A 26,415-nucleotide genomic window follows, 5' to 3' on the forward strand; every position below is an offset into this window, starting at 1 on the left:
GTAGATGTTTGTATTGCCTCCTCCCTATAAGGAAGGAAGCTGAGACACAGAGATGTTGAGTAACTGGCTCCCAGTCACACAGCTAAGACTGGCAGATGTCATCTAAACCACGGTAATCCCCAGAACAGTGCCCTGCTGACCAGCTGTGGCTCTGTCTGTCCTTTTATTCACCTACCTCCCCCTTCCCTCAACACTGTCCAGCCTGAAGGAATCAGAATGAACAAGACTGTGGCCGTTAAGACACTGGATCCACAACACCTGGGCCAAAGTGAGTCTGCGCAGGAGTGGGGGTGAGGCCTGGGTGGTGTGCAGGGCCTGGTGAAAGGAGGCTGGTGCCAAGGGTGTCTCCCATTCCACCGACAGACGGTGTGCAGCGAGTGGAGGTCGAGGCTGCAGACCTCAGTGACCAAGTCCCTGACACAGAGTCGGAAACCAGGATCCTCCTGCAGGGTGAGATGGCCTTGGTCCAACCCCATGGGGCCCAGGAAGGTGTGGGAGCCATGACCCCTGGAGAGGGCGCCCAGTTCCATCACTGCCAGGAATATTGAACCATGGCGCCTCCCTCCTTCTCCTGTGCTAGAACAGCCTCCTTGATGTGCTCGCAGAAGGCTCCAGGCAGTACTTAGCTTCTGCTGCTAAAGACGCTTCAATGAGAAGTGATAGAGTTCAAGAACAGAAATTCTGGAACGAATTGCCCAGGATGGAGGACTGGGAGGAGAAGGCACAGGAAGGAGCTAGCAAAGCCCCTTGCAACCTCTGAGCTCTTAGGTTTGGGATAGAGACTCTTGGTTTCCTGATCTGTGATGAAGGCAAATAGCGGTACCTGTTTTGAAGGGCTGTTGGGAAAATTAAATGAGATGCTATATAGTGTTCTCTTAGAAGGGAGCTTGGCAAATGGCAAATGGCATTAAGCATGATAGACGTATTCATGACCATTGTTCCTGGAATTATTTTACCACTGGTGGCACATGAGGACCCAAGGACAACCCACCTGGCCCCCTTCAGCCACATGCCTCCATCTGTCCTGACTCTTTGGCATTGGCTGCTTGGAGCCTGGGAGGGCTGGGGGCAGCCACGACCCTCATCACCCCACAGAGGTTCTTGTTGCTTGAACGTCATCCTTCTTCCTATCTGCAGGGACCCCAGTGGCCCAAATGGCAGAGGACGCCATCGATGGGCAGCGTCTGAAGCACCTCATTGTCACCCCTTCTGGTTGTGGAGAGCAGAACATGATCGGTGTGACTCCCACAGTCATCGCGGTGCACTACCTGGACCACACAGAGCAGTGGGACAAGTTTGGCCTTGACAAGCGGAAGGAGGCCGTGGAACTCATCAAGAAGGGTATGTCCCCATCCTCTATTGGAGGCCCCCACTCTGAACCCCCTCTCCTCTGAGAAGCCCTTACTCCTCCTCACTCTGATGGAGTTCAAGTGATAGAGTTGAACTGAAAGGGAGGGACCCTTTCAGAGTCCCTCCACCCTATAAGCTTCCCTCCCCTCGAGACATTCCTCCTGGTCCTGAGCACCCTCTTTCCTCTCTGAACCTCCTCTCCCCCCCTTCACAGAATCCTTGTTCCTCCTTAAGCCTCCCTCCTTCCTGGCATACCCACACCAGCCACTGCTTCCACTCATCCCTCGCTCCCCCAGTGACACTTCTCTCTTCCTTGCAGGGTACACGCAGCAACTGGCCTTCAGGCAACCCAACAAGGCCTTTGCGGCATTCCTGCATATGAAGTCCAGCACCTGGTGAGCCTGCCCATCCTTGGCCCTGCATCCCTTGAGCAGGGCCTGGGCCCTGGCCTGGGGTGATCTAGGCTGGCCCCCCCGCCCCACCCCACACACACAGCCCTGTGCCTCTGGACCCCTCCATCTTCAGAGTTAAGGTGCCCACTAGCTGAGTGACCTACCATCACTAAGTACTGCCTATAAGCAGCATTGGGTCCTGAGACCTGGCCCAGGAAACTGGGCACACCTGAGCAGGCCCTGCTCCTCTCTGCTCCTTGCTTGGCTGGGATGGCAGTCTCTGGATCCCAGAGCCAATTGGCTCATGCTCTGTGCCCACCCCCAGGCTGACAGCCTACGTGGTCAAGGTCTTCTCTCTGGCCACCAACCTCATCGCCATCGACTCTGAAGTCATCTGTGGGGCTGTCAAGTGGCTGATCCTGGAGAAGCAGAGGCCTGATGGAGTCTTCCAGGAGGATGGGCCCATGATTCACCAAGAAATGATTGTAAGAAGCCGGGATTCAGGCCACGCTGGGGGAGAGGAGTGCCTGAGTGCCCCCGCATGGACAGGAGACAGGCTCCATCTGCCATTTGCCCAATTCCCAGCGTGGGATGGACAGAGAAATAAAGGAGCCATGAATGTCACTTCTCCTTTGCAAAAACCAGAGACCTCAGGGTCCAGTGCAAAATGAAAGTTCCCTAGACCCCCCATTGCTTTGAAAAAAACCTGAGAAGTCCTTAGAGTTGTGGTCCTCAAACTATGGTCTCCAGGCCAAAAGCACCAGCATCAGCTGCAAGTTTGTTAGAAATGGACATTCTTGTGCTGGATCCCACATGCCTGAATCAGAAACTTTGGGGGTGGGGCCTAGGAATTGGGGTTTTAATAAGCCCCCGACTCCAGGTAATGCTGACATGTGCTCAAGTGAGCAAACCACGGCGTGGTTTCCAGCCTTGCAGCCTTCCCTCTCCACACTCCATCTGTACTGCCTGGAGCCTTGCTCCCGGGCACAGGGCCTTTGCACATGCTGTTCCCACTGCCTGGCATGTTACCGCTGCCCTCTTTGACAGTTGAGACCTACTCACTCTTCAGATTGTGGCTCCACCTGTCATCCCTTGGGGACACCTTTCCAATGGCCCTGACCAAGACACACCCCCGCTATCCATTCTCACTGCCACATTCATTTCTGCCCAGCACTCTTCAGTTTGTAACGATATATCTGTGATGAGCTGGTTGGCTCATGCCTGTCTGCCCTACGAGATGGGGAGCTCCATGAGGGCTGGAGCCATCTTACCCACAACACCAGCAACATTTACAGAATGAGTGAGTGAATGAATGAATACTAGAGTATGGCCCTACTGTGAGACACTGGGGACAGACCCACCCCTGCCCTGCCCGATTGATCCTACAGGGGGGATGCTTGGCATGAGGGGCACACGGGTGACCCCATCCTTATTTCCTGCTCCACACTTTAGGGTGGCTACAGGCATGCTGAGGAGAAAGATGTGTCCCTCACAGCCTTCGTTCTCATCGCACTGCAGGAGGCTAAAGATATTTGTGAGAGACAGGTCAATGTAAGTGTGCCTTGCCCTGCCCTCTTCATCGCCCGCCTCCCCCACTGCCCCCCCCCCCATCCTGCCCCAGCCAGGCACTGCCATCGTGAATGTTCTGTAATTGTGGAATCTGCTTTGTCCTGGGGTTTTGAGAGTGGGTTTTTTGACCTTTAGATTTCCAAGTGGGGAACTCCAGGATCCCAACTTCACCACCTGCTTCTCCTCAGGACCCCAGAAAAGAGGAAGGAGAGGAAAGCTGTTATCTTTAAGGCCAAGGGGAACCCATGTCTTTCTGGTTCAAACTTGCAGATTTGAAAGAAATTATGGTTAGAAAAGAAAAGAGATGGCTCTAGGTCAGTGGGGTCAGACAGATCTAAATTTAGATCATAGCTTTCAGGCACTTGCCCTTCCTGGGCCTCAGTGTGTGCATCTGTAAAATAAGTATAAAATAAGTATAATAATTTTTGTATTTTTTAGGACTCTCTAAGTTGTTCTAGATGTAACACACGTGTGATCTACATTATGCAAATCACAGGGTGGGGCAAAAGTAGGCTTACAGTTGAGTATGAGTAACACAGTTTATTGTTGTCTTATTATTTATTGTATTATTTATGTAGAAACAACTATAAACCTACTTTTGCCCCACCCTGTAGAGGGGGGAATTATTTTAAGAATCTAAGAATTTATCAAGTGCAAGGATGAAAGGAACCTTGGGGACTCGACCTGGATGCTTTGTTCCTCTTTCCTGAGTCCTTCATGCCCTTTTTGCCCAATAATTCAGCTTTCCTGCCACCCAGCCTACCTGGCAGAACAGAATTGCCTTCCTTGGGGAAGTTCCTAGCCCAAGGCTAGATCTTCCAGATTCTTAGGAAAGGATTCTGATTGGCTCAGCCTGGGTCAGGTGATCACTTCTGGATCAATAGCTGAGACCAGGAAGTAGGTCTTCCTGGGCAAATATGCCTGTTCCACTGTGGCCATGTGAATGACAGGAAGGAGGAGGTCCTGCAAAAGTCAAGGGTGGATATAGGAGAGACAGAGGGCAGGCAAAAGGATTAGTTTCTGCTACAACATAGTGACATTTTCCACTACAACACAGCACCCTTATAACGGAGTGCGGCGTAGGCTGTGGAACTAGATTGCGGGGGTTCAGATAAAGAGCTTGCTGGAAGTACCTTCATAAAACCAATGGTTAGTATTCCAGGAATATTGAAAGTTGACTGTTGAACACAATCTTTATTAAATATTAAAGTATATAAACTTACATTTAAATAAATTAAACTAAACACTACACATAAAAACCAAAGTAGTAGCCCTGGCCAGGTAGCTCAGTTGGTTGGAGCATCATCTTGTTATGCCAAGGTGCAGTTCGATCTCCAGTTGGGGCACATACCAGAAACAACCAATGAATGTATAGATAGGTGGAACAACATATTGATTCCTCTTTCTCCCCTCCCCCCCACAAAAAGAATCAATTAAGAAAAAAACAACAACAAAGGTAGTAAACCCTCAAAACTCATCACTTCTTAATTATTTTACTACCTTTTATCATTATCCATGATCTTGAGGTTATTTAAGTCTGTTGTACCTATACGGTGAACAAACTATATAATCTCTTCCCAATTCTGCAGTCAGTGACTCCATGCTGGTAGGTTGAAATCAGGAATGGTTGTATTTACACTATAAAAATCACTGCAAAGCATGTCTGCCTCTGCACTCATCACATGGGTCTCAGTACTCTCCTCTGTGCAGTAGGGATGGTGATGAAAATAAAACCTACCTCATAGGATTTTGAGATTGAATGAGTGGATATGTGACTAGCACATAGTAAGTGTTAGCTACAATGACAATGATGATTAGATAATAGGTGGACCCAGTGGTGTGCTAACCCTGGGTGCCTATTTGGGGTATCTCTTTCCCACTCTGTGTTAAGGTATGTCACACTGGTAACATGAAATTGGCATGGTGGAAGTATTTACACCACAGTCATTGGCAATCAATCAACCAGCTCCCCTAACCCCCACCTCCTGCACTGACTAGACAACTGGTTATTAAATATATATATATTTTTAATATTTTTTATTGATTTTTTATAGAGAGGAATGGAGAGGGATACAGAGTTAGAAACATCGATGAAAAACATCGAACAGCTGCCTCCAGCACACCCCCTACTGGGGATGTGCCCACAACCAAGGTACATGCCCTTGACCGGAATCGAACCTGGGACCCTTCAGTCCGCAGGCCGATGCTCTATCTGCTGAGCCAAACCAGTTAAGGCGGTTATTAAGTATTTACTAACACACAGATATACACCAGGAACATGATAGGTACTCAGTAACAGAGCAGTGCACAGTGGCTAAACTGTCTGGGGAACCCTTAAAAATAGACAGATCCAAGACAAATATGCACCAAGGCCAGAAACCTTATGCCCAGGAAGTGGTGATTATGTGATCCTTGTCAGCTCTCTGGGGCAGCAGTGCCCACCTGACCAGAGTACCCAATCTTTTTTTTCATAGAGCCTTGGGGGCAGCATCAATAAGGCCGGACGCTTCCTTCAAACACACTATAAGAACTTGAAGAGACCATATGCTGTGGCCATTGCTGGCTATGCCCTGGCCCAGTTGGGCAAGCTGGAGGGTCCTCTCCTAGACACATTTCTGAAAGCAGCCACAGGTGAGAGGCAGCCTGGCGGGGTAAGGAGAGATATGTGGCTGGGGGTTGAGGGTGGGCATCTTAAATGGGACTGCATGGTTCTAAGCTGAGCTGGGAAGAGTGAGTCTGGGTGTGAAAAGTCCTCATTGCAAGCATGACACAAAAGGTCCATTGCATGATTCAACAAGTATTTGTTGAGTACTTGCTATGACACAGGAGCAAGGACATGGGCTCTGACATCAGACAGATTCAAGTTCAAAATCAAATCACCCTCTGGCACATTCTCACTGTGTGATCTTGGACAATCCACTTAACCTCTATGGACATTGTGTATAAAACGATACCGACATCACAAGATTGGTGCGAAGATTAAATGAGGGATGAGGATAGGAGAAGGTCTAACACATGGTAAGAGATCTACCACTGATGTTACTGCCTTTAGTATTATTAATAACATTACCATCAATACAAGAGTTATTAGAATTAGAGTAGAGAATGACATAGAAATTTTAGAAAAATAAGTAGCACATAGTGAGCATTTCATCACTGGTCCAAGTGATGACACTTTATCAGGTTTATGCTCACCTCTGTAACATATCTGAATGTATACTGAAGTAGTTTAACACAGGGAAGTTGGTTTCTGGCTGTGTAACAGGACTGTGTGGGTGTCCCAAGTGAGTGGACAGCTCTCCTCTATACAGTGATGCAGGGATCCAGGCTCTATATTCTCCTGGCTCTGCCACCTCAGGGCTTCAGAATCCCTTCTATTAAAGCAGAAGGGGAAACAGTCAGGAAGACTGTGCAAGGGAGGTAGACCAGCATGGAAGGGGCCCCATCAATTGCCCTGCACACTCCATTAGCCAGAGCTCAGTTATGTGGCCATACCTACCTGCTAAGGCCTCTGGGAGATGTAGTCCAACTCTGTGCCCAGGAAGAGGAGGGAATGGTTCTTGGTGACAGTCTCTGTCATGAGTACTTTCTTAGGCACGTGGGACATCACAGTGAATATGGCACTGCCCCTGCCCTCATGGCCTCACGTTCCAGTTGAGGAAAGAAATGAGTTAATAGATTCCTGTAGAGCGTCATAGTGCTGGGACAGGAGAAGCACAGGATGCTTTAAGAGACAGAAGTAAAGGTCTCACTCTGTCTTGGGTACCACTGAAGCCGTATTGTGTGGGGTGAATAAAAATTAACCAGGGGTAGGTGGAGAAAAGGTGCTCCAAGATGGGAGAACAGAACATGCAAAGGCTCAGAGGTGAGAATGAGCATAACACACTTAGGGAATGTGCTCCCATAGATCAGAGGGGCTGCGGTTCAGAATTTAAACAGAAGAGTAAAGGCTGATGAGGGAAGACAGTAAGGCAGGAACCAGCAGACTGAAAGCCACAAATGTGGCCCAGGACACCTGCGCACCGAGGTCTAGTACAAGGCTGTCTCTGAGCTTTCTCTGAGCTACCTCCAGGCTGGACAGAGCAGTGAGCATGGGGGCTGGTGTTCTCTCTTGTAGATAAGAACCGCTGGGAGGAGCCTGAAAAAAAGCTCTACAGTGTGGAGGCCACATCCTATGCCCTGTTGGCTCTGCTGCTGCTCAAAGACTTTGACTCTGTACCTCCTGTTGTGCGCTGGCTCAACGAGCAGAGATACTACGGAGGTGGCTATGGCTCCACCCAGGCAAGTGGTCCCACATCCCCCAGGCAAATGCATCCTTACCTCCTCCGGCCTGACTGGCCACCCAGATAACATGCTGAGACCAAGAGAGGCAGATTGGAATGAAGTTGAGAAATCAGGTTTTGGTTTTTGTTGCAAATCTGTCTATGGATTCTACACTAAATTCTGAATGCCTCAAGCTACATTTTGAGACTCCCTTTCCCTCCTGATGTCTAGATCACGTTCTCAAGGCCCAGGTTAAGGGGTGAGCGTCTCTCTGATGGGTTCTAGACCATGTTTCCAGTTCCACCAGGCCTCCCATCTTATCCTGTTCCACTGGTGGGTTCTAGACCAATCCTCAATTATTATAGGGAATCAGCAAGTCCATCTCTCCCTCTGGCGGGTTCTAGACCATGCACTCAGTTCCACGAGGCTCCCATTGTTGCCTTGTCTTACTGTGGGTTCTAGATCATGTTCTCAGTTTTCTAGAGTCGTATCAAAGCCTGCTCTCTTCCAGCTGGGTTCTAGACCATGGTTTCAGCAACCTCAAGTCTAGCAAGCTCAGGCTTCAGTTTGATCCCCTTTCTCTCTGGTGGTATTGTCAGATATTTAATAAATCCTCATCCAAGGATATGTTTATTGATTTGGGAGAGAGAGGAAGGGAGAGACAGAGAAAAAAACACACACACATTGATGTGAGAGAGAAACATCAATGGTTTTGTTCCCATATGTGTCCTGAGGTGGCATGGAATCTGCAACCTTTTGATGCATGAGACAATGATCCAACCAACTGAGCCACCTGGCCAGGGCTCAGTGTCACTTTTGGATTCTAGATTATATGCTCAGTTGTCCTCGGGTTCCAATTTTATTATTTATTCACAAATGAGCTCTAGATACATTCTCGGTGTCTGGAAACCCAGTGTTAGACTCTCTCTCTGGATGGGTCTAGACCACATTCTCAGTGTTGCTAGACCTTCAGTCATTTTTTTTTTTTTTTTGGCAGCTGTTGGCATGTTTTTATTGTATTTATTTATTTATTTATTTTTAATATATTTTTATGGTTGATAGTATTACACATATATTTGCCCCCCTTTCCCTTCTCCTCCCAGTCCCTATCCACCTACCCCCAAGTCTTCACTACCTTATTGCCAGTGTCCATGCGGTAGGCATATTAGACCTTCAGTCTTATGCCTGCACTTTCTCGTGTATCTAGACATGCCCAGTGTCTCCACACTCTGGTGTAAGCCTCTGTCCCTTGGAGAATTCTAGGAGATGTCCTCAGTGTCTAATGACTCCCCATCTTACCCTTGTGCCCTCTGGTCCCGTCTAGGTCACAGTCTTAGAGTCACCAAGCACTAGACTGAGCCTCTCTCACTGAGAGAGTTCTAGAACATGTCCTCAGTATATAACAACCCCCATTCTTATCCTCACCCCCTCTGGTGCATTGTAGGCTACACTCTCAGTGGCCCAGCTCTAAGCTGAAACTTTCATCCCCAAGCAGGTTCTGGCTGCTTCCTTCTGTCTCTCAAATCACCCTCTTCTTTTCTCATGGGTTTTAGGCAACTTTCATGGTGTTCCAAGCCTTGGCCCAATACCAGAGGGATATCCCTGACCATGAGGATCTGAATCTGCATGTGTCCATTAACCTGCCCAGCCGCAGCTCTCCGGTCACACACCGCATCCTCTGGGAATCCGCTAGCCTCCTGCGATCAGTAGAGGTACAGCTGCTTGGCCAATCCCTCCTCGCTCTCATCCTCCAGCCAGTCAGAGTCTGCAGGAGGCAGGAGGGAGGGCAGGTGACCATTGAAGCCAGGGGAAGGCTTGGCTCTCAACACATTCTCTTCTCTCCCCACTCCCTGCAGACCAAGGAGAATGAGAATTTCATATTAACAGCTGAAGGGAAAGGACAAGGCACCTTGTCGGTAAGGACCGGAGCCCACACCTGCTTTGCTCACGCCACTCTGCCCCAGAGAGACCATCTCCTGCCCAAGTCAAGTTTGCTGACAGTTCATCTCCCCTCCAAACTCTCCAGGTGGTGACAATGTACCAGGCCAAGATTAAAGGCGGAGCCCCTTGCAAGAAGTTCAGCCTCAGGGTTAACATAAAACCAGCCCCTGAAGGTAGAAGGAATAAAGACCCTATCTGTCTCCCTTCCCCCACTGCCATTCTAGTGTCTGCCCTGCTCCTGAATCAGGACCCAGCCCTCCATCCTTCTGTCTTCTATGTTTCTAGTGAAGAAGCCTGAGGACGCCAAGAGCACCATGTTACTCAACATCTGTACCAGGTAAGAGGTGGGTCCCTGGGGTTCATCTCGCTTATCCCTCTGTCTCTAGCAAGACTTCCTGTAAATAATATCCGAGGTACCTACTACTCTCTGGGAATGTGTTGTGTGCTTAGTACTGTGCTGAGCACCCTCCAGAAGGTAGACAGCACGGCATGGTGGTGTGAGACTAGCCGTGACCACATAAGCTGAGACTGTGAAAAGTGATGTTGATAATCAACAAGGAGGATTACAACTGTTACAGGAATTTTCCATTATTCTTATTTTTAAATTTTTATTTCTTCAGAGAGGATAAAAGAGAGGTAGAGTAGAAACATTAATGATTAGAATCATTGATTGGTTGCCTCCTGTACTCCCCCTACTGGGGATAGAGCCCTCAACCAGGGCATGTACCCTGACCAGGAGCCACACTGGCCGGGCTTACATTATTATTTTTTTAACACAACATTGCAAACTCTCATATTTCCAGTTATAAAAGTATAGAGTAATGCAAAGTATAGTTAAGACGAGTATTTATTTTAGTGCATTGTAATTTAATATCTCCGAACGTTGTGCCCTAGCTGGTTTGGCTCAGTGGATAGAACTTGGGCCTAAGGACTAAAGGGTTCCAGCTTTGATTCAGACCAAGGGCACATACCTGGGTTGCAGGCTCAATTTCCCCCAGTAGAGGGCATGCTGGAAACAACCAATCAATTATTCATTCTCATCATTGATATTTCTCTTTCTATATATCTCCCTTCATCTCTGAATTAAATTAAAAAGTATCATGTCAGAACATTGAGATTGAAGTTGGTTTTGATTTTTTGTAAAGCACTTATTCAAAGCCCTGTAGTTTGAACAGTGCCTCCTTTCTTCTCTGTAGCGCTTACGATATGGAGCCAGCATCTGTTCTACGATGCTGTGAGGTGTCATGTTCTTTCTAAGTTTAGGTCAACTTCCCACATGTAATCCTCTAAGCTTTTGATGTCACAAGGTATTTAAGAGTTCCTGGAGCCAAGACAGTCTCTTCAACAAATGGTGTTGGGAAAATTGGACAGATATATGCAAGAAAATGAAACTAGACCACCAACTTACACCATACACAAAAATAAACTCAAAATGGATAAAGGACTTAAATGTACGACAGGAAACCATAAAAATTCTAGAAGAATCCAAAGGCAACAAAATCTCAGACATATGCCGAAGCAATTTCTTCACTGATACAGCTCCTAGGGCACTTGAAACTAAAGAGAAAATGAACAAATGGGACTACATCAAAATAAAAAGCTTCTGCACAGCAAAAGAAACCATCAACAAAACAACGAGAAAACCCACTGTGTGGGAAAACATATTTGCCAATGTCATATCTCCAAAAGTTATAGGGAACTCATACAACTCAACAAAAGGAAGATAAACAATCCAATCAAAAAATGGGCAAAGGATCTAAATAGTCACCTTTCAAAAGAGGATATTCAGAAAGCCAAGAGACATATGAAAACATGCTCAAAGTCACTAATCATCCGAGAGATGCAAATCAAAACAACAATGAGGTACCATCTCACACCTGTCAGACTGGCTATCATCAACAAATCAACAAACGACAAGTGCTGGAGAGGATGTGGAGAAAAAGGAACACTTGTGCACTGCTGGTGGGAATGCAGACTGGTGCAGCCACTATGGAGGACAGTATGGAGTTTCGTTAAAAAACTGAAAATGGAACTCCCATTTGACCCTGTGATCCCACTCCTAGGAATATATCCCAAGAAGCCAGAAACACCAATCAGAAAGGATATATGCACCCCTATGTTCATAGCAGCACAATTCACCATAGCTAAGATCTGGAAACAGCCTAAGTGCCCATCAGTAGATGAATGGATTAGAAAACTGTGGTACATCTACACGATGGAATACTATGCTGCTGTAAAAAAGAAGGAACTCTTACCATTTGCAACGTCATGGATGGAACTGGAGAGCATTATGCTAAGTGAAATAAGCCAGTCAATGAAGGAAAAATACCACATGATCTCACTCATTCATGGATAATAGAGACCATTATAAACTTTTGAACAATAATAGATACAGAGGCAGAGCTGCCTCAAACAGATTGTCAAACTGCAGCAGGAAGGCCGGGGAGGGTTGGGGGGCAGGAGGTAGGGGGGTAAGAGATCAACTAAAGGACTTGTATGCATGCATATAAGCATAAACCAGTGGACATAAGATATTGGGGGATAGCGGAGGCTAGGGGACTTTCTAGGGCTGGGGGATAAAGTGGACACATATGTAATACCCTTTGTAATACTTTAAGCAATAAAAAAAAGAAAAGAAAAAAGAATCCAAAAATATGAAGATAGTGTAAGGATCTTCTGGGACAACTTCAAGCGTACCAACATCCAAATTATGGGGGGTGCCAGAAGAAGAGAGAAAGCAAGATATTGAAAACCTATTTGAAGAAATAATGACAGAAAACTTCTCCTACCTGAAGAAAGAAATAGACTTACAAGTCCAGGAAGTGCAGAGAACCACCAAAAAAAGGAATCCAAAGAGGACCACACCAAGACACATCATAATTAAAATGCCAAGAGCAAAAGACAAAGAGAGAATCCTAAAAGCAGCAAGAGAAAGATCAGTTACCTACAAGGGAGTACCCATACGACTGTCAGCTGATTTCTCAACAGAAACTATGCAGGCCAGAAGGGAGTGGCAAGAAATATTCAAAGTGATGAACAGCAAGAACCTACAACCTAGATTACTTTACCCAGCAAAGCTATCATTCAGAATTGAAGGTCAGATAAAGAGCTTCACAGATAAGAAAAAGCTAAAGGAGTTCATCACCACCAAACCAGTATTATATGAAATGCTGAAAGGTATCCCTTAAGAAGAGGAAGAAGAAGAAAAAGGTAAAGATACAAATTATGAACAACAAATACACATCTATCAACAAGTGAATCTAAAAATCAAGTGAATAAATAATCTGATGAACAGAATAAACCGGTGAATATAATAGAATCAGGGGCATAGAAAGGGAGTGGACTGACTATTCTTGGGGGGGAAAGGGGTGTGGGGGGTATGGGAAGACACTGGACAAAAATTGTACACCTATGGATGAGAACAGTGGGTGGCAGGGGTAAGGGCAGAGGGTGGGGTGGGAACCAGGTGGAGGGAGCTATGAGGGGAAAAAGAGGAACAACTGTAATAATCTGAACAATAAAGATTTAATTTTTAAAAATATATGAAACCCCCCCCCCAAAAAAAAAAAAAAGAAATAAGAGTTCCTTCACCGTGAAGTGTTCTGCCAGTGTCACCTCCTCTGGGACATCATTTTTGGCCACAACAACTTTCTTCCTTTATGTTGATGGCCTTTGCCTTCATTAAGTGCCTCTGGCCCCATGCTGGTCTCTCCAAGGGCAGCAGGTCTACATTCCACCATCTGCTGTTTCTTCTCTGGCTCCATTTAGGTGCTGCTGAAATTTCACTCCCAGTGTTACCACTCACATTTCCGTGCTGTGCTTTCACCTTTGCTGGCGATTCCCTTTCAATGATCCATTTTGGTAAAATCTCACATGGTTTTTTTACTGAGGGAGAAGGAAGTAACACAACCACACACGTGGCTTGAATGACGTGTGCTCTGCGACCCATCACTGACAGAGTTTGAAAGAAGTGACATGATTGGTCATTGATTGTAATGCTCATTTGTTTATGTAGCGATGTTTGGACTGAAGAGCTGGCAACTAGATTTGTCCTTTAGGCATTTGCTCATTAATATATTGTGGTACTGGATTTAGACCGTGTTGCTGAGGGGCTGGTGTTATTGAACTAGACCGTGATGATGGAATCATGCAAAGTGAGACCTGTCTGTACTCTTGTCTTCATTTTCTAGAAGAACTGGGGCCCGAAGAGGTGAAGTGACTCATCCAATGTCACATAGAGCTGGGATGTGAACCCATGTAGTTGGGCTTCAGAGGCTGAGGAGATAGTTGCCTTAACCATTACACCTTTCCTTTATTCCCCTTGGGGAGTGTTTCCTAAGATCTGACATCCTCTATGCTGCTGTGTAGGAACCAAAAGCCGCACTCACTGATCAGACCCCCTTGTCCAGGCACTGACCCCTAGGTCTAACCCCACCTGGGACTCAAACCCTCTCTCCCTGCCCATCTAGGTACCTGGGAGACCAGGATGCCACTATGTCCATCCTGGATATATCCATGATGACTGGCTTTGCTCCTGACACTGCTGACCTCAAGAAGGTGTGAAAATCCTGGGCTCAGGGGTTAGAATTGGTGGGAAGGAGCCTAGGGCCTGGCAGAGGCTGAGGGAAGGAAGGGATTTTCATAAGCTCTTCCCTTCTCCAGCTGGCAAATAGCACTGACAGGTACATCTCAAAGTTCGAGTTGGACAACAAGGCCTTCTCCAACAAGAACACCCTCATCATCTACCTGAACAAGGTGAGGCTTCCATTGGGACCTTGACCCATATGTGGCTGGCCTTTTCCTTCTCTATTGGTCTTTGTCTTAGAGTCCTCTGCTTGATCCATTCTGGAGGGGAGTCATTAGAGCAGCGGTTCTCAACCTGTGGGTCGCGACCCCTTGGCAGTTGAACGACCCTTTCACAGGGGTCGCCTAAGGCATCTTGCATATCAGATATTTACATTACGATTCATAACAGTAGCAACATTACAGTTATGAAGTAGCAACGAAAATAATTTTATGGTTGGGTCACAACATGAGGAACTGTATTTAAAGGGCCAGAAGGTTGAGAACCACTGTTCTAGAGGAAAAGAGGATTGATAGTGCATGCGATGGGTTTTTAAATTTTTTTTCCCTTTTTCATTTTTGTACTTTTAATTTTTTATGGAATCCCAACCCTACAGAGCAATTGTAGAGAAGTATAAAAAGTTCCATACACCCTTTACCCAGATTCATTAATTGTTAGCAATTTCTTCCAAATATACATGTCTATCATATATACATACATGTCTGTCTATCTTCCCTCCTTCCTTTTTTTCTTTCTCATTTATTTTCCCAGCCTTATTGAGATATAATTGGCATATAACACTGTGTAAGTTTAAGGTATACAATGCAATGATTGGATATATGTATATTGGAAAATGATGACCACAGTAAGGTTAGTTAGCATATGTATCACCTCATAGTTTTAACGTGTGTGTGTGTGTGTGTGTGTGTGTGTGTGTGTGTGTGGTGAGAACTTTTAAGATTTACTATATTAGCAGCTTTCAAATATGCAGTGCAGTATTGATAACCATGGGATGTTTTTAGGGGCACAGATATCAATCCGTTGGCCAGAATTCAATTTCATGGTCACATCAAATGGAAAGGGAGGCTGAGAAGTGTAATCTAGAAATGAACCTTGGAGAAAAAGAAAATAGATTTGTTGACTTGCTCATTAATCTTTACCACTTTTCACCTTCCCCACCCGCCCCTGCTCACACCCTCCCCACCCCCGCCATCCTCTCCACACAAATCCATACTTGGTCCCCATTTCTCCCAATGCTGGACTCCCTCCCATGTCACCCCACTTACTCACCTCCTCTTTTTCCCAGATATCACACGATCAAGAGGACTGTATAGCCTTCAAAGTTCACCAGTACTTTAATGTGGGGCTCATCCAGCCAGGGGCAGTCAAGGTGTACTCCTATTACAACCTGGGTGAGCAGCCAACCTCAGGCCTGGGGTCTGGGAGGGTCCCAAGGTTCTATAAGATGAAGGTCCCAAGGCTTGGTGATTGAGGACCTGGGAGTCCCAGAGTTCAGGACTTAGCATCTCCAGGTCTGAGGGACTGGAGTTGGGAACCTGAGCCCCACAGGCACCGTATCGGGTGGAGGCCTTAGCTTTCTGAAACCTCTCACTGTCTTTGCCCACAGATGAGACTTGTACCCGGTTCTACCACCCGGAGAAGGAAGAAGGATTGCTGAGTAAAATCTGCCACAATGAAATATGCCGCTGTGCTGAGGGTGGGTGCATAGGAGCCAGAAAGTGGCAGGCCACGCCCACTTGATACCACCCCGCCCCCCCCCCCAACATTCCCCTTTCTATGACGGTGATACGAGGGGCCCCAAAAGCCCACACTCAGGAGACACCAAGAGGGATGGGCCTGGGGCTGACCACACCCATGGGTGGTGGGCCCTGGGTGAGAAATGGAGCTTAGGTCATGTCCCCTGTCCACCCATCCCTCAGAGAGCTGCTTCATGCACCATTCGGAGGACCAGGTCACCCCAGATGACCGGCTGGACAAGGCCTGTGAGCCGGGAGTGGACTATGGTGAGGAGGGGGTAGGGTGATGCACATGCAAGTGTGATTGTGTGTGAGTGATGGCGTGTGTGGCTGTGGTTGTGTGGGTGAGACTATGTGATGGCAGGTGTGGTCATAGTTGTGAGTGCGACCGGCTGTGAGTGGCCACACGTTCATGTGTTTCAAGCTATGGTTGTGGGTGACTAGTGTGTGTGTTATTAGAGGCGATGATTGCTGGGGAACCATGATTATGGCTGGGCTGGGTATGTGGAAGAGTGTGAACAAAGGTGGTTGTGAGTAGATGTGGCTGTGTGTGTCTGAGAGTGTGGTTGTAAATAGCCATGATTGTGTGAGATGGTGACAGTGGATAAGGCATAGCTGTCCCTGTGTATACCATGAGTTGTGAGTGGCTATAATTGTGTGCATGGCTGTAGGTTGCTGGGGTCCGACCCCAGCAGGTCCAGGGGTCCCCAAAGGTACGGACGGAGTCGGTGAAGAAGGAATGACACAGAGACAGTGTTCAGTTAATCAGCAGCCTAGCCAGGATCTCTAGCCAAGTTCTGGTCAGGATCTCCAGCGAAGTTCTGGTTAGGATCTCCAGCCAGGTTCTGTGTCCATGTTCTCTTGCTAGGTTCTCCAGGCAGGTTCTCCAGGTTCTCCAGCCAGGTTCTGTAGCCAGGTTCCCTCGTTAGGTTCTCCAGCCAGGTTCTGTCACCAGGTTCTAGTCAGGTTCTCTTGCCATGTTCTATCCAGGTTCTGTAGCCAGGTTCTGTCTCTAGGTTCTTCAGCCAGGTTCTCTCGCTAGGTTCTGTCTCTAGGTTCTGTGTAGGTTCTGTGTCTAGGTTCTGTATCCTGTTGTCTTGTTACATCTGTATTTATACCAGTTGATTCCAATCCTATCAATCTCTATTCCAAAGGTTAGGGCATTTCTTATCTCTATTCCAGGGAGTAAAGATTATGTAGCTTAAACATGATTGTTCATAGTTAAAGTGATTAATTACCCGCCTGGCACTTAGTTAAGGGGTTTTATTCCCTCCCTAACTTCAGGGGAAAATCCCTACCTGGGGAAACAACCTTTCTCAGAGAGGTGACCTTGGTTAAAACACATAGTGCCAAGAAGGTGAGCAAACATATTAAGAACAGTATGCCATATATGCCAGGTCCCTTGAAACAGCAAGGATGGACCGGCTCCCGGCAGTAGGTGACTATGTGTGAGATGGTGTTGTGAGTGAGTGTGACCATATGTGGCTGTGTGTAAGAGATGGTGGTTGTGGGTGACAGTGGACAGGAGTAACTGTCCTTGTGTACGGGATGAGTTGTGGGCGGCTGTAACTGTGCACATGGCTGTGGGTGACTATGTGAGATGGTGGTTGTGTGATTCTGTGTGGCTGTATGTGGCTGTTTGGGAAGCCATGTGCCCAGGTGCCCTTACAGGTAGGCTGCCTTGCTGTCAAGCCTGTCCATGACCCATGCTGGCCCTCCTTTGCCCCCATTCTGCCCACAGTGTACAAGACCAGCCTGCTCAGGAAGGAGCTGTCTAATGATTTTGACGAGTACATAATGGTCATCAAGCAGATCATCAAATCAGGTCAGCCCTGGGCTGCCTTCTGTCTTTCTGCCTTCCCCTCCCTCCTCCTGCCTCCTCCACCCCAGCTCAGCGTCGTTCTTTCCCCTCCAGGCACAGATGAGGTGCAGCCTGAACAGGAGCGCAGGTTCATCAGCCCCATCAAGTGCAGAGCAGCCCTGAAGGTGCAGGAGGGGAAACACTACCTCATATGGGGCCTCTCCTCAGACCTGTGGGGAGAGAAATCCAAGTGAGTGCCCACCCTGCACATGTGTGTGCTCGCCCCACCCACCCTTCCAGGACCCCTCCTGACCTGCCATGTGTCCCTCCTCCCCAGCATCAAGTACATCATCGGGAAGGACACCTGGGTAGAGCTGTGGCCTGAAGCGGACGAATGCCAAGATGATGAGAACAAGAAGCTGTGCAAGGACCTGGCCAGCTTCAGAGAGAGCATGATCGTCTTTGGCTGTCCCAACTGAGCCCCCGTCTAGGACCCCCACCCCCCACCCCTGCCCAGTAAAGCTTAGTTGTATTCCATGTGATCTCCCAAAGTCTGGAGGTCTTTGTGAGATGGAAAATGACAGCTCTGTTCCCTAGCTGCCTCACTTGCATCTCAGCTCAGTCCTTACTTGAAATCCCCAAGAATCTCATTTGCATTCTCGCCTGTGCACTTATGCCCTCACCATCCTCACCTGCAGCTCACCGCTCCCTCACCTGAGTTCTCACCTACTTGCTTGTCTTCTTACTACATCCTCACCTGAATGTTTTCCACATTCTCATCTGAATTTTTACCTCCTCTCTTACCTGCATCCACCTCCTCTCTTACCTCGACTACATCCACCTGCTTTTCTTTGCATCCTCACCTGGCCCCCCCGCCTACATGTCTGATTGTAAACTTACCCTTACCTTTACTTATATTTTCACCTGCATCCACACCTGTTCTCATACTCTTCATTCACAGCTCCCTATCTCCAATGGCATTCTCACCTGCATTCCCTTTTGTCCTCTAGGCTCACCTCCCAGTCAGCACTTTCTAGACGGGCCTGAGCAGACTCCTCCATGCTTCTGTAGGACCCAGTGGGGAGGCTATGCCCAGGAGGGGCCAGTATGGGGCAGGCAGGGTGATATTTCTGATGGGGGAGCCCGAATGAGTGATGAGAAGGCATGAGTCAGCAGATGAGGAGAGAGTGTCTGGGCTGTTGTGGTCACAGCATCACCAGAACTGAGTGGGGGAGGGAGGGCGAGGGGATGACAGCCACCAGGTTGAGTGGAACTACTGGTTGCAAAGTGAAACTAGGACTCCAAAGGCCTCATCAGTCTCTAGATCAGTGGTTCTCAACCTTCTGGCCCTTTAAATACAGTTCCTCAAGTTGTGACCCAACCATAAAATTATTTTCGTTGCTACTTCATAACTGTAATGTTGCTACTGTTATGAATCATAATGTAAATATCTGATATGCAGGATGGTCTTAGGTGACCCCTGTGAAAGGGTCGTTCGACCGCAAAGGGGTCGCGATCCACAGGTTGAGAACCGCTGCTCTAGATCTTCGAAGACAATTGAGGGTGGGACCCAAGCTCAGGGTTCTAGATCCGGTCGTCATGGAAAAAAACCCCAGCCTGGAAGTCACCCCAGCACAGCCACTTGGCTCTAGAGCCCCTGATCCTAGAAACCCCCACCTCCCACTTCCAGGATGGTGGGGGAACACATTCACAGCCCACCCCTGCTTCCTCCAGCCCCCACTTGCCAGAGACTTCCATGGAGGGGAGACTCAAGGACCCTCATCACTCACTAGGTGTCCCAGCTGACATCTACCTGCTGTTCCCTCCCCCAATGTCCGTCTTCTCATTTCTTTTTTTCCCTTTTCCCCTTTCTCCTGCCGTCGGTCCGTTGTCCTCATTTCTTTAACAACTGGGGTTTGGTGTTGCTTGAGCACCTATGGTTCTAGGCTGTGAACATTTTGAAGACAGCAGAGAGTTGGCGAGGAAAGGAGAGCAGGGCAATGTGAGAAGGGCTGGCTGTGATGGGGCCACCAGTAAAGGTCCTTTACATGAGGGTGGTTCATGTCCTGTGTGAACTTAGCCAGGCCATGGACACCAGCCATTTGGTGAAACACCAGCTAAATGTAGCTAGGAAGCTATTTTAAAAACGGGATTCACATCTATTGTCAGTTGACTTTAAAAGCAGTTTACCTTAGCCCAGCCAGTGTGGCTCAGTGCTTGGGCATTGACCTTCAAACCAGGAAGTCACAGCTTGATTCCAGTCAGGGCACATGCAGCTCAATTCCCAGTAGAGGGCGTGTAGAAGGCAGCTGATCAATGATGCTCTCTCATCACTGAAGTTTAGATTTTTCCCTCTCCCCTCTTCTCTGCAATATATATATATATATATAAGTAGAGAAATATGCTAATTAACCGGGATGCTGTAACGGGTCGACTGGACAGGATATTGCATATGCAGCATTTGGGGAGGGGTGACAGTTGTGGGAAGTCATCCATTATCTTCTCTATCATGGGGGTGTGGACAAGGATCCCGGAAGGCTGGTGACCCTTGAAGCCCTGGCGGGCTGTGCACCCACTGTTAGTCCAGGCAATGGTAGCTTCCCCATTTACTATTATGTAAATCCTTGCTGATGGGATAGTCTGCCTATTACTGGAAAATGCCTGCCTAAGGGCTATGCTATGGGTATATCCCAAACCAATAAAAGGTTGGCGAGGCCTGAGCACCAGTGGAAGTCCTTCCCCTTGAGTTGGACTTACCCGCCTGGCCCCCCAATATTTCCAAATTATGTCTTGTCTCTTTTTCATTTGTGTGCGGCTCCTCTTCCAGATCCTGAACCCTGAGCCATGCAGGATGTGGAGGGAAACATTTACAACAGACAGGGGCCTCCGTGAGGGTGTGTGGAGCCTCACGATTTCAAATCGTGCTCTGGGCTCCATATATATTTGAAAAAGCAGTTTATGTTTGATAATGTGGGCGGGTCTCATCCAATTTACTGAAGGGATGAAGAGGAAAAAAATAGATCGGGTTTCATGAAGAAAAAGGGATTCAAGACAGCAGTGTAGAAATTCCAGCCTTCAGACTAAAGGCTGCATCAACTCAACTGAATCTCTAGCCCACTGGAGATTTCAGACTTGCTGAGCCACACAATTGCATGGGCCAACTCCTTAAAATAAACCTCTGTTTCTCTGTCTTCCCATATACAAATAGATAGATGATCCAGATTAAATATAGATATAAATTAGATACAGAAACCCCTGCCTAATGCAGATGGTCAGGGATGTCTCCAGTGAAGGCAGGGGTGGGAGGGGGGGCGGTTCTTGAGTCAAGACATAGATGACAAGGAGGAGGTGGAAAAGGCTGTTTCAGGCAGAGGGAACAGCACATGCAAAGGCCCTGAGATACCTGTTGCAGGGTGAGCGAGGGTACAAGGGCTTCAAGATAGTGACACCCACTTAGTGTCTAAGCCCAGGGGATGGCAAGCTTTTTCTCTAAAGGGCGAGATAGTAAAGATCTCAGGCTTTGAGGGGCGAGAGATGAAATGGAAGCTATTATTAAGGCACTTCCACCCTGCCACGCCGTTTGCTTGGGATGGGCCACTGGAGTGATGGGCGTGACTTGCGGCCCACTGCTGGAGACATTCTCTGGATGAAGAGTGATCAATCTGAGGCTTGGCAATCTAAGCAGGGGCAGGAGTGGGGGTGACCCCCAAGGCCAGTTTCTCTCTCTGCTCCAGATCTCAGCCAGCCTGTCCCTTCCAGGCCCAGCTCTCTCATCTGGATAGCTGGCCAGAGGCAAGGCGACATGTTGAGTCACCCACCCCCAGAATGAGATTCATCCACTCAGTGCCTTCCAGTCACTAACAGAGGACATTCCAACATGTTGGAGTGGTCAGTGTGACCCTCACAGAGCATGGACAGTGGTCAGGTTTGGGCTGCGGGTCAAGGGGGCAGAGTGGGGTTTAGGGGCAGAGGAGAACCCCCAGCTGTGTCTCTACAGCTCACTGAAGTCCCATCCCTGAGAACTGCTCCTGTAGCTGTACAGAAGCAGGAGGTCCACCGGATTGGCCTGCTTATTTTTGCTAATAAGCTCAATGGGAGGCCATTGAAATACTTCATATATTTTTTAATTTTGTAAATATATGTTTATTGATTACAGAGAGGGAGGGAGAGGGAGGGAGAGAGAGAGATTTATCAATGATGAGAGAGAATCATTGACTGGCTGCCACCAGGAAGCCCCCACTGGGGATTGAGCCTGCAACCCGGGCATGTGACCTTGACCAAGAATCTAACCATGACCTGGTTCATAGGTCGACACTCAGCCACTGAGCCATGCCAGAAGGGCCACTGAAAGATTTAAACAGGGGGGAGATGAGAGCTACATTAAATGTTAAAAAATCTAATGCAGGACATTTCAATTCTAGTTATATACCCCAAAGAATTTAACCCTGGTGCCCTGACAAATATACATGCATTCAGGCTCACAGCAGCATGATGCACAGTAGCCAAGAGGTGGAAACAACTTAATGCACATCAACAGATGAATGGATACACAAATGTGGTCCTTCCACACAGTGGAATACTATTCAGCCATAAGAGAGGATCAAAGCACTGACACTCACTATGATGTGGATGAACCTTGAAAACATTATACTCAGTGAACAAAGACCACACATCGCCTATTTCCATTTCTATGAAATATTCAGAACAGGTAATTTGATAGAGCAAGAACGAAGACTAGTGGTTGACCGGAGCTGGGAGGATTGGGAAGGGTTAGTACCTGCTTAATAGCTATGGGGTTTCCTTTGGGGACTTTGAAAATATCTTGGAACTAGACAGCGTTGCACAACATTGTCAATGTATTAAATGCCACTAAGCAACTTGCTTTGAAATGGTTGGTTTTAGGATATATGAATTTCACAGCAATGAAATAAAATATAAATAAGGAAGGTCACACTAACTAGAGGATAGAGAATGAATTGTAAGCTGACAAGAGGTAAAGCAGGACATGCAGCTGGAAGGCTACTGCAACCGTCCACGCAAGAAATGATGGGAACCTTAATGTGTCAGTCCATTCGGGCTACTAGAACAACACACCCTAGACCAGTGGTCGGCGAACCGTGGCTCGCAAGCCACATGTGGCTCTTTGGCCCCTTGAGTGTGGCTCTTCCACAAAATACCAAGTGCGGGCATGCATGTACAGTGCGATTAAAACTTCGTGGCCCATGCTCAGAAGCCGGTTTTCAGCCTGGGCGAGTCTATTTTGAAGAAGTGGCGTTAGAAGAAGTAGGGGTATGTTCACTGAGGTCGACCTCTCAGATTGAAGATGTTTTTAGCAAAGGCCAGGAGTACTCTAATTAAGTTAATAACAATGTACCTACTTATATAGTTTAAGTTTAAAAAATTTGGCTCTCAAAAGAAATTTCAATTGTTGTACTGTTGATATTTGGCTCTGTTGACTAATGAGTTTACCAACCACTGCTCTAGATAGAGTGGTTTAAACCACAGACCTTTATCTCACACAGTCTGAGAGGTGGAAGCCAAGATGAGGGTGCCAACTTGGTGGGGTTCTGGGAAGAGCCCTCTTCTGGGCTTGCAGATGACCACCTGCTCACTGTGTGCTCACATGGAAGAGAGAATCTCTCTCGCCTGTCATCTTATAAGGGCACTAATCCCATCACTAGGACTTTACCCTCATGTCCTAATAATGTTCCACAAATTCCACTCCCAGATACCATCACATTGGGGGGATAGGGCTCCACATATGAATTTTGAAGGACACAAACATTCAGTCCATAGCACTTAGCTCGGGTGCTAGTGTTATCAAGGAGGCGATAAGACCTCAGTGTCTGTCTTCTTGAAGGAAAGATTTCCAATATTTGGCTGTTGTGAATAACCCTGCTCTGAACATGGGCGTGCAAATATCACTTGGAGTCACTGCTTTTCATTTTCTGGATATAGAACCAGAAGTGGAATTTCTGGATCATATAATAATGCTATTTTGAATTTTTTGAGGAATCACCATGCTGTGCTTCATTGTGACTGCACTATTTTACATTCCTAATAGCTCCCCAAGCCTTCTTTATTGCGTATTTTGCAGTGGCTCTGTGCATGTTTCATATGTGAGACCACGAGATCAAGCTTGTTCATACATTTTTGAAATTAATGTCTTTGCTTTTTTGTCTGCTTAAGCTATCAAGCTCAAGAGGGAGGCTTCAAAAATATCTCTCTTTTGTGCTGTCATTATCTAATGTCAGGTACTTTACATTCTTTTTTTTAAAAAATCCTTACCCTAAGATATGTATTTTTACTTAATTGATTAGGAGAGGTGAGAGAAACATCCATTCGTTGCCTCCTGTATGTGCCCCATTGGGGGATCAAACCTGAAACCTTTTGATTAATAGAATGATGTTCCACCCAACTGAGCCATCTGGCCAGAATAGTATTTGACATTCTTTTTATTTCCCCTCATTCCAGGTCTTCAAATTCTGCACAGCATTTTACACCAATAGCACATCTCAACTCTTACCATCGCATGTTTGAGTATTTCTGTCTTTTTTTCCCCCTTCATTGATTGTGAGACTATGTTTTTAAGCCCATACACATTTAGAATTGTTATATTTTTATGACAGAGACTTAGTTATCTCTAGTAATGCTTTCTACATTAAAGTCTATGTTGTCTGATAATAACAGGGTTAAACCAACGTTCTTTCTGGCAATTTACACCCTTCAATTGTCAACTTATTGCACTGTTTATATTTAAACTAGAGTCCTAGTGCACAAAATTTGTGCACTGATGGAGGGGAGTCTCTCAGCCCAGCCTGCACCCTCTCCAATCTGGGACATCCCTCTCACAATCCAGGACTGCTGACTCCCAACTGCTCATCTGCCTGCCTACCTGATTGCCCTTAATCACTTCTACCTGCCAGCCTGATCATCCCCTAACCACTCCCCTGCCAGCTTGATCTTGCCCCCAATGTCCCTCCTCTGCTGGCCTGACCTCGCCCCTAACTGCCCTTCCTTGCCAGCCAGATCACCCCTAAATGCCTCTGCCTGCCTCATCACCCGAAATTGCCCTCCCCTGCCTGCCTGATCTCGCCCCCAACTATGCTCCCCTGCTGGCCTGCTCACCCCTAACGGCCTCTGCCTCGGCCCCCACCAAGATGGCTTTGTCCAGAAGTAAGTTGGACGTCCAGAAGATGGCTAGTCGACCAGGTCTAATTAACATATACCCTTTTATTAGTATAGATAGATTATCTAGGGTAGGATTGCTTAAATGGGGGGGGGGGTAGCCTTTTGCAGCAGAAGGAGATGCTCTTGGCAGACAAAAACATATAATCTCTATATCTGGACTGATAGCCAATCATATGCACTAAAGTGGTCCCAGATTAGGTTCTGATTGGTCGGTTTCTATGCCAGTCAGTGTCAAAAGCTCTGCCTCCTAGGCAGCATTGGCTCCTGACACTTCCCCCAGATTTTATTCTGATTGGCTGGTTTCTATGACAGTCAGCATCAAAAGCACTGCCTCCTAGGCTGCCACTGGCTCCTGGCACTTCACCCAGATTAGGTTCTGATAGGTTGGTGTCTATACCAGTCTGTGTCACAAGCTTTGCCTAGTAGGCAGCCATTGACTGCTGGCACTTCACCCACACCCAGATTAGGTTCTAATTGGTTGGATTCTTTGCCAGTCAGTGTCAAAAGCTCCACCTCCTAGGCAGCCATTGGTTCCTGGCACTTCAGCCAGACTAGGTTCTGATTGGTCGTTTCTATGCCAGTCAGCATCTCTGGGCCTATCTCTGGGCCTGACAAAGAGGCGGGTCTGATCTGCAGCCCAGGGAGGCCAGAGGAAAACAGACAGGGCACTGATGGCAAAGCCTGGAGAGAAAGAGAGAGGCAATGGCTGATCATAGATGCAAGTGAGGCTGCGGATCAGACCCTGCCTCTCTCTCTGCAGGCCTCTCTCCAGGCCTAATCCACAGCCACCTCGGCAGTCAGTGCTGGGTCACTGAGCCAACACCAACTGCAGACTACCGGTGTTTGGCTGAGCCTGTAGTCCAGGGGTCCTCAAACTACGCCCGGGGGCCACATGCCGGGTATTTTTGCCGCCGCTGCCTGTCCTGCTTAGCAGCCGACTCGTCGCGAACCCGCAGTGCGCATGTGTGGAATGTTTGAGGGACAGTGAACTGGCCCCCTGTTTAAAAAGTTTGAGGACCTCTGCTGTAGTCATTGGGGACCCTGGCATATGTATATATATTTTTTACTGGATTCTAATTGTTCTTATTCAGCATGACAATATTTGTCTTTTCATTTGAGTATTTAGACCAACCCAGTACAATAGGATTGTAATGTGAGCCATCAATGTAATTTAAAATTTCCTAGAAGCCACAAGGTTTGGAAAAATGGTGAAATATAATTTAATGATATATGCTATTTAACAACATATCCAAAATGTTATCTCTTCAAAGTTCGGACCATCCACATTTCAGGTACTCCACGACCACATAGGCTCACGGCCACTGTATGGAACAGTGTGGATTTAGACAATCAGTTAATTCTAATTATTGATATGTATGGCTTTATTTTGTGCTTTCTGATTGTTTCTCCTTTTCCATCTTGCTTTTCCCTCCTTCCTTGTCTTGTTTGCGATTATTCCTTTTCCTCATTCCAGTCTCTTCTTTTTCTTAGTAGGGAAATGACCCCGCCTTATTCCTATCCTTTTGGACACTTCCAGAGATACTTTAATTTATAAATTTAATCTATCAAAATCTCACGCTGTTCAGT

General features: G+C 47.2%; 1 protein-coding gene across 1 annotated transcript in view; it reads left to right on the forward strand.

The window, feature by feature from the left end:
• The window catches only part of LOC308520471 (complement C3-like), a gene marked incomplete at its 5' end in the record, with an annotated part of 42,778 nt that extends 24,600 nt beyond the window's left edge, over positions 1 to 18,178 (forward strand). Inside the window, 20 exons of the mRNA XM_081093030.1 lie at positions 202 to 268; positions 364 to 450; positions 1,138 to 1,341; positions 1,670 to 1,745; positions 2,068 to 2,227; positions 3,195 to 3,293; positions 5,786 to 5,942; positions 7,429 to 7,592; positions 9,128 to 9,286; positions 9,431 to 9,490; positions 9,601 to 9,688; positions 9,801 to 9,852; positions 13,985 to 14,072; positions 14,178 to 14,270; positions 15,386 to 15,491; positions 15,707 to 15,796; positions 16,020 to 16,103; positions 17,578 to 17,661; positions 17,752 to 17,887; positions 17,975 to 18,178. Of these exons, the coding sequence (XP_080949156.1) occupies positions 202 to 268; positions 364 to 450; positions 1,138 to 1,341; positions 1,670 to 1,745; positions 2,068 to 2,227; positions 3,195 to 3,293; positions 5,786 to 5,942; positions 7,429 to 7,592; positions 9,128 to 9,286; positions 9,431 to 9,490; positions 9,601 to 9,688; positions 9,801 to 9,852; positions 13,985 to 14,072; positions 14,178 to 14,270; positions 15,386 to 15,491; positions 15,707 to 15,796; positions 16,020 to 16,103; positions 17,578 to 17,661; positions 17,752 to 17,887; positions 17,975 to 18,116 (2,196 nt within the window). The 3' untranslated portion in view covers positions 18,117 to 18,178. The remainder of the gene's footprint in view (positions 1 to 201; positions 269 to 363; positions 451 to 1,137; positions 1,342 to 1,669; positions 1,746 to 2,067; positions 2,228 to 3,194; positions 3,294 to 5,785; positions 5,943 to 7,428; positions 7,593 to 9,127; positions 9,287 to 9,430; positions 9,491 to 9,600; positions 9,689 to 9,800; positions 9,853 to 13,984; positions 14,073 to 14,177; positions 14,271 to 15,385; positions 15,492 to 15,706; positions 15,797 to 16,019; positions 16,104 to 17,577; positions 17,662 to 17,751; positions 17,888 to 17,974) is intronic.
• Positions 18,179 to 26,415: the final 8,237 nt, after the last annotated feature.

This window comes from Myotis nattereri (assembly GCF_964212035.1).
Source record: "Myotis nattereri genome assembly, chromosome: 5".
NCBI lineage: Eukaryota > Metazoa > Chordata > Mammalia > Chiroptera > Vespertilionidae > Myotis > Myotis nattereri.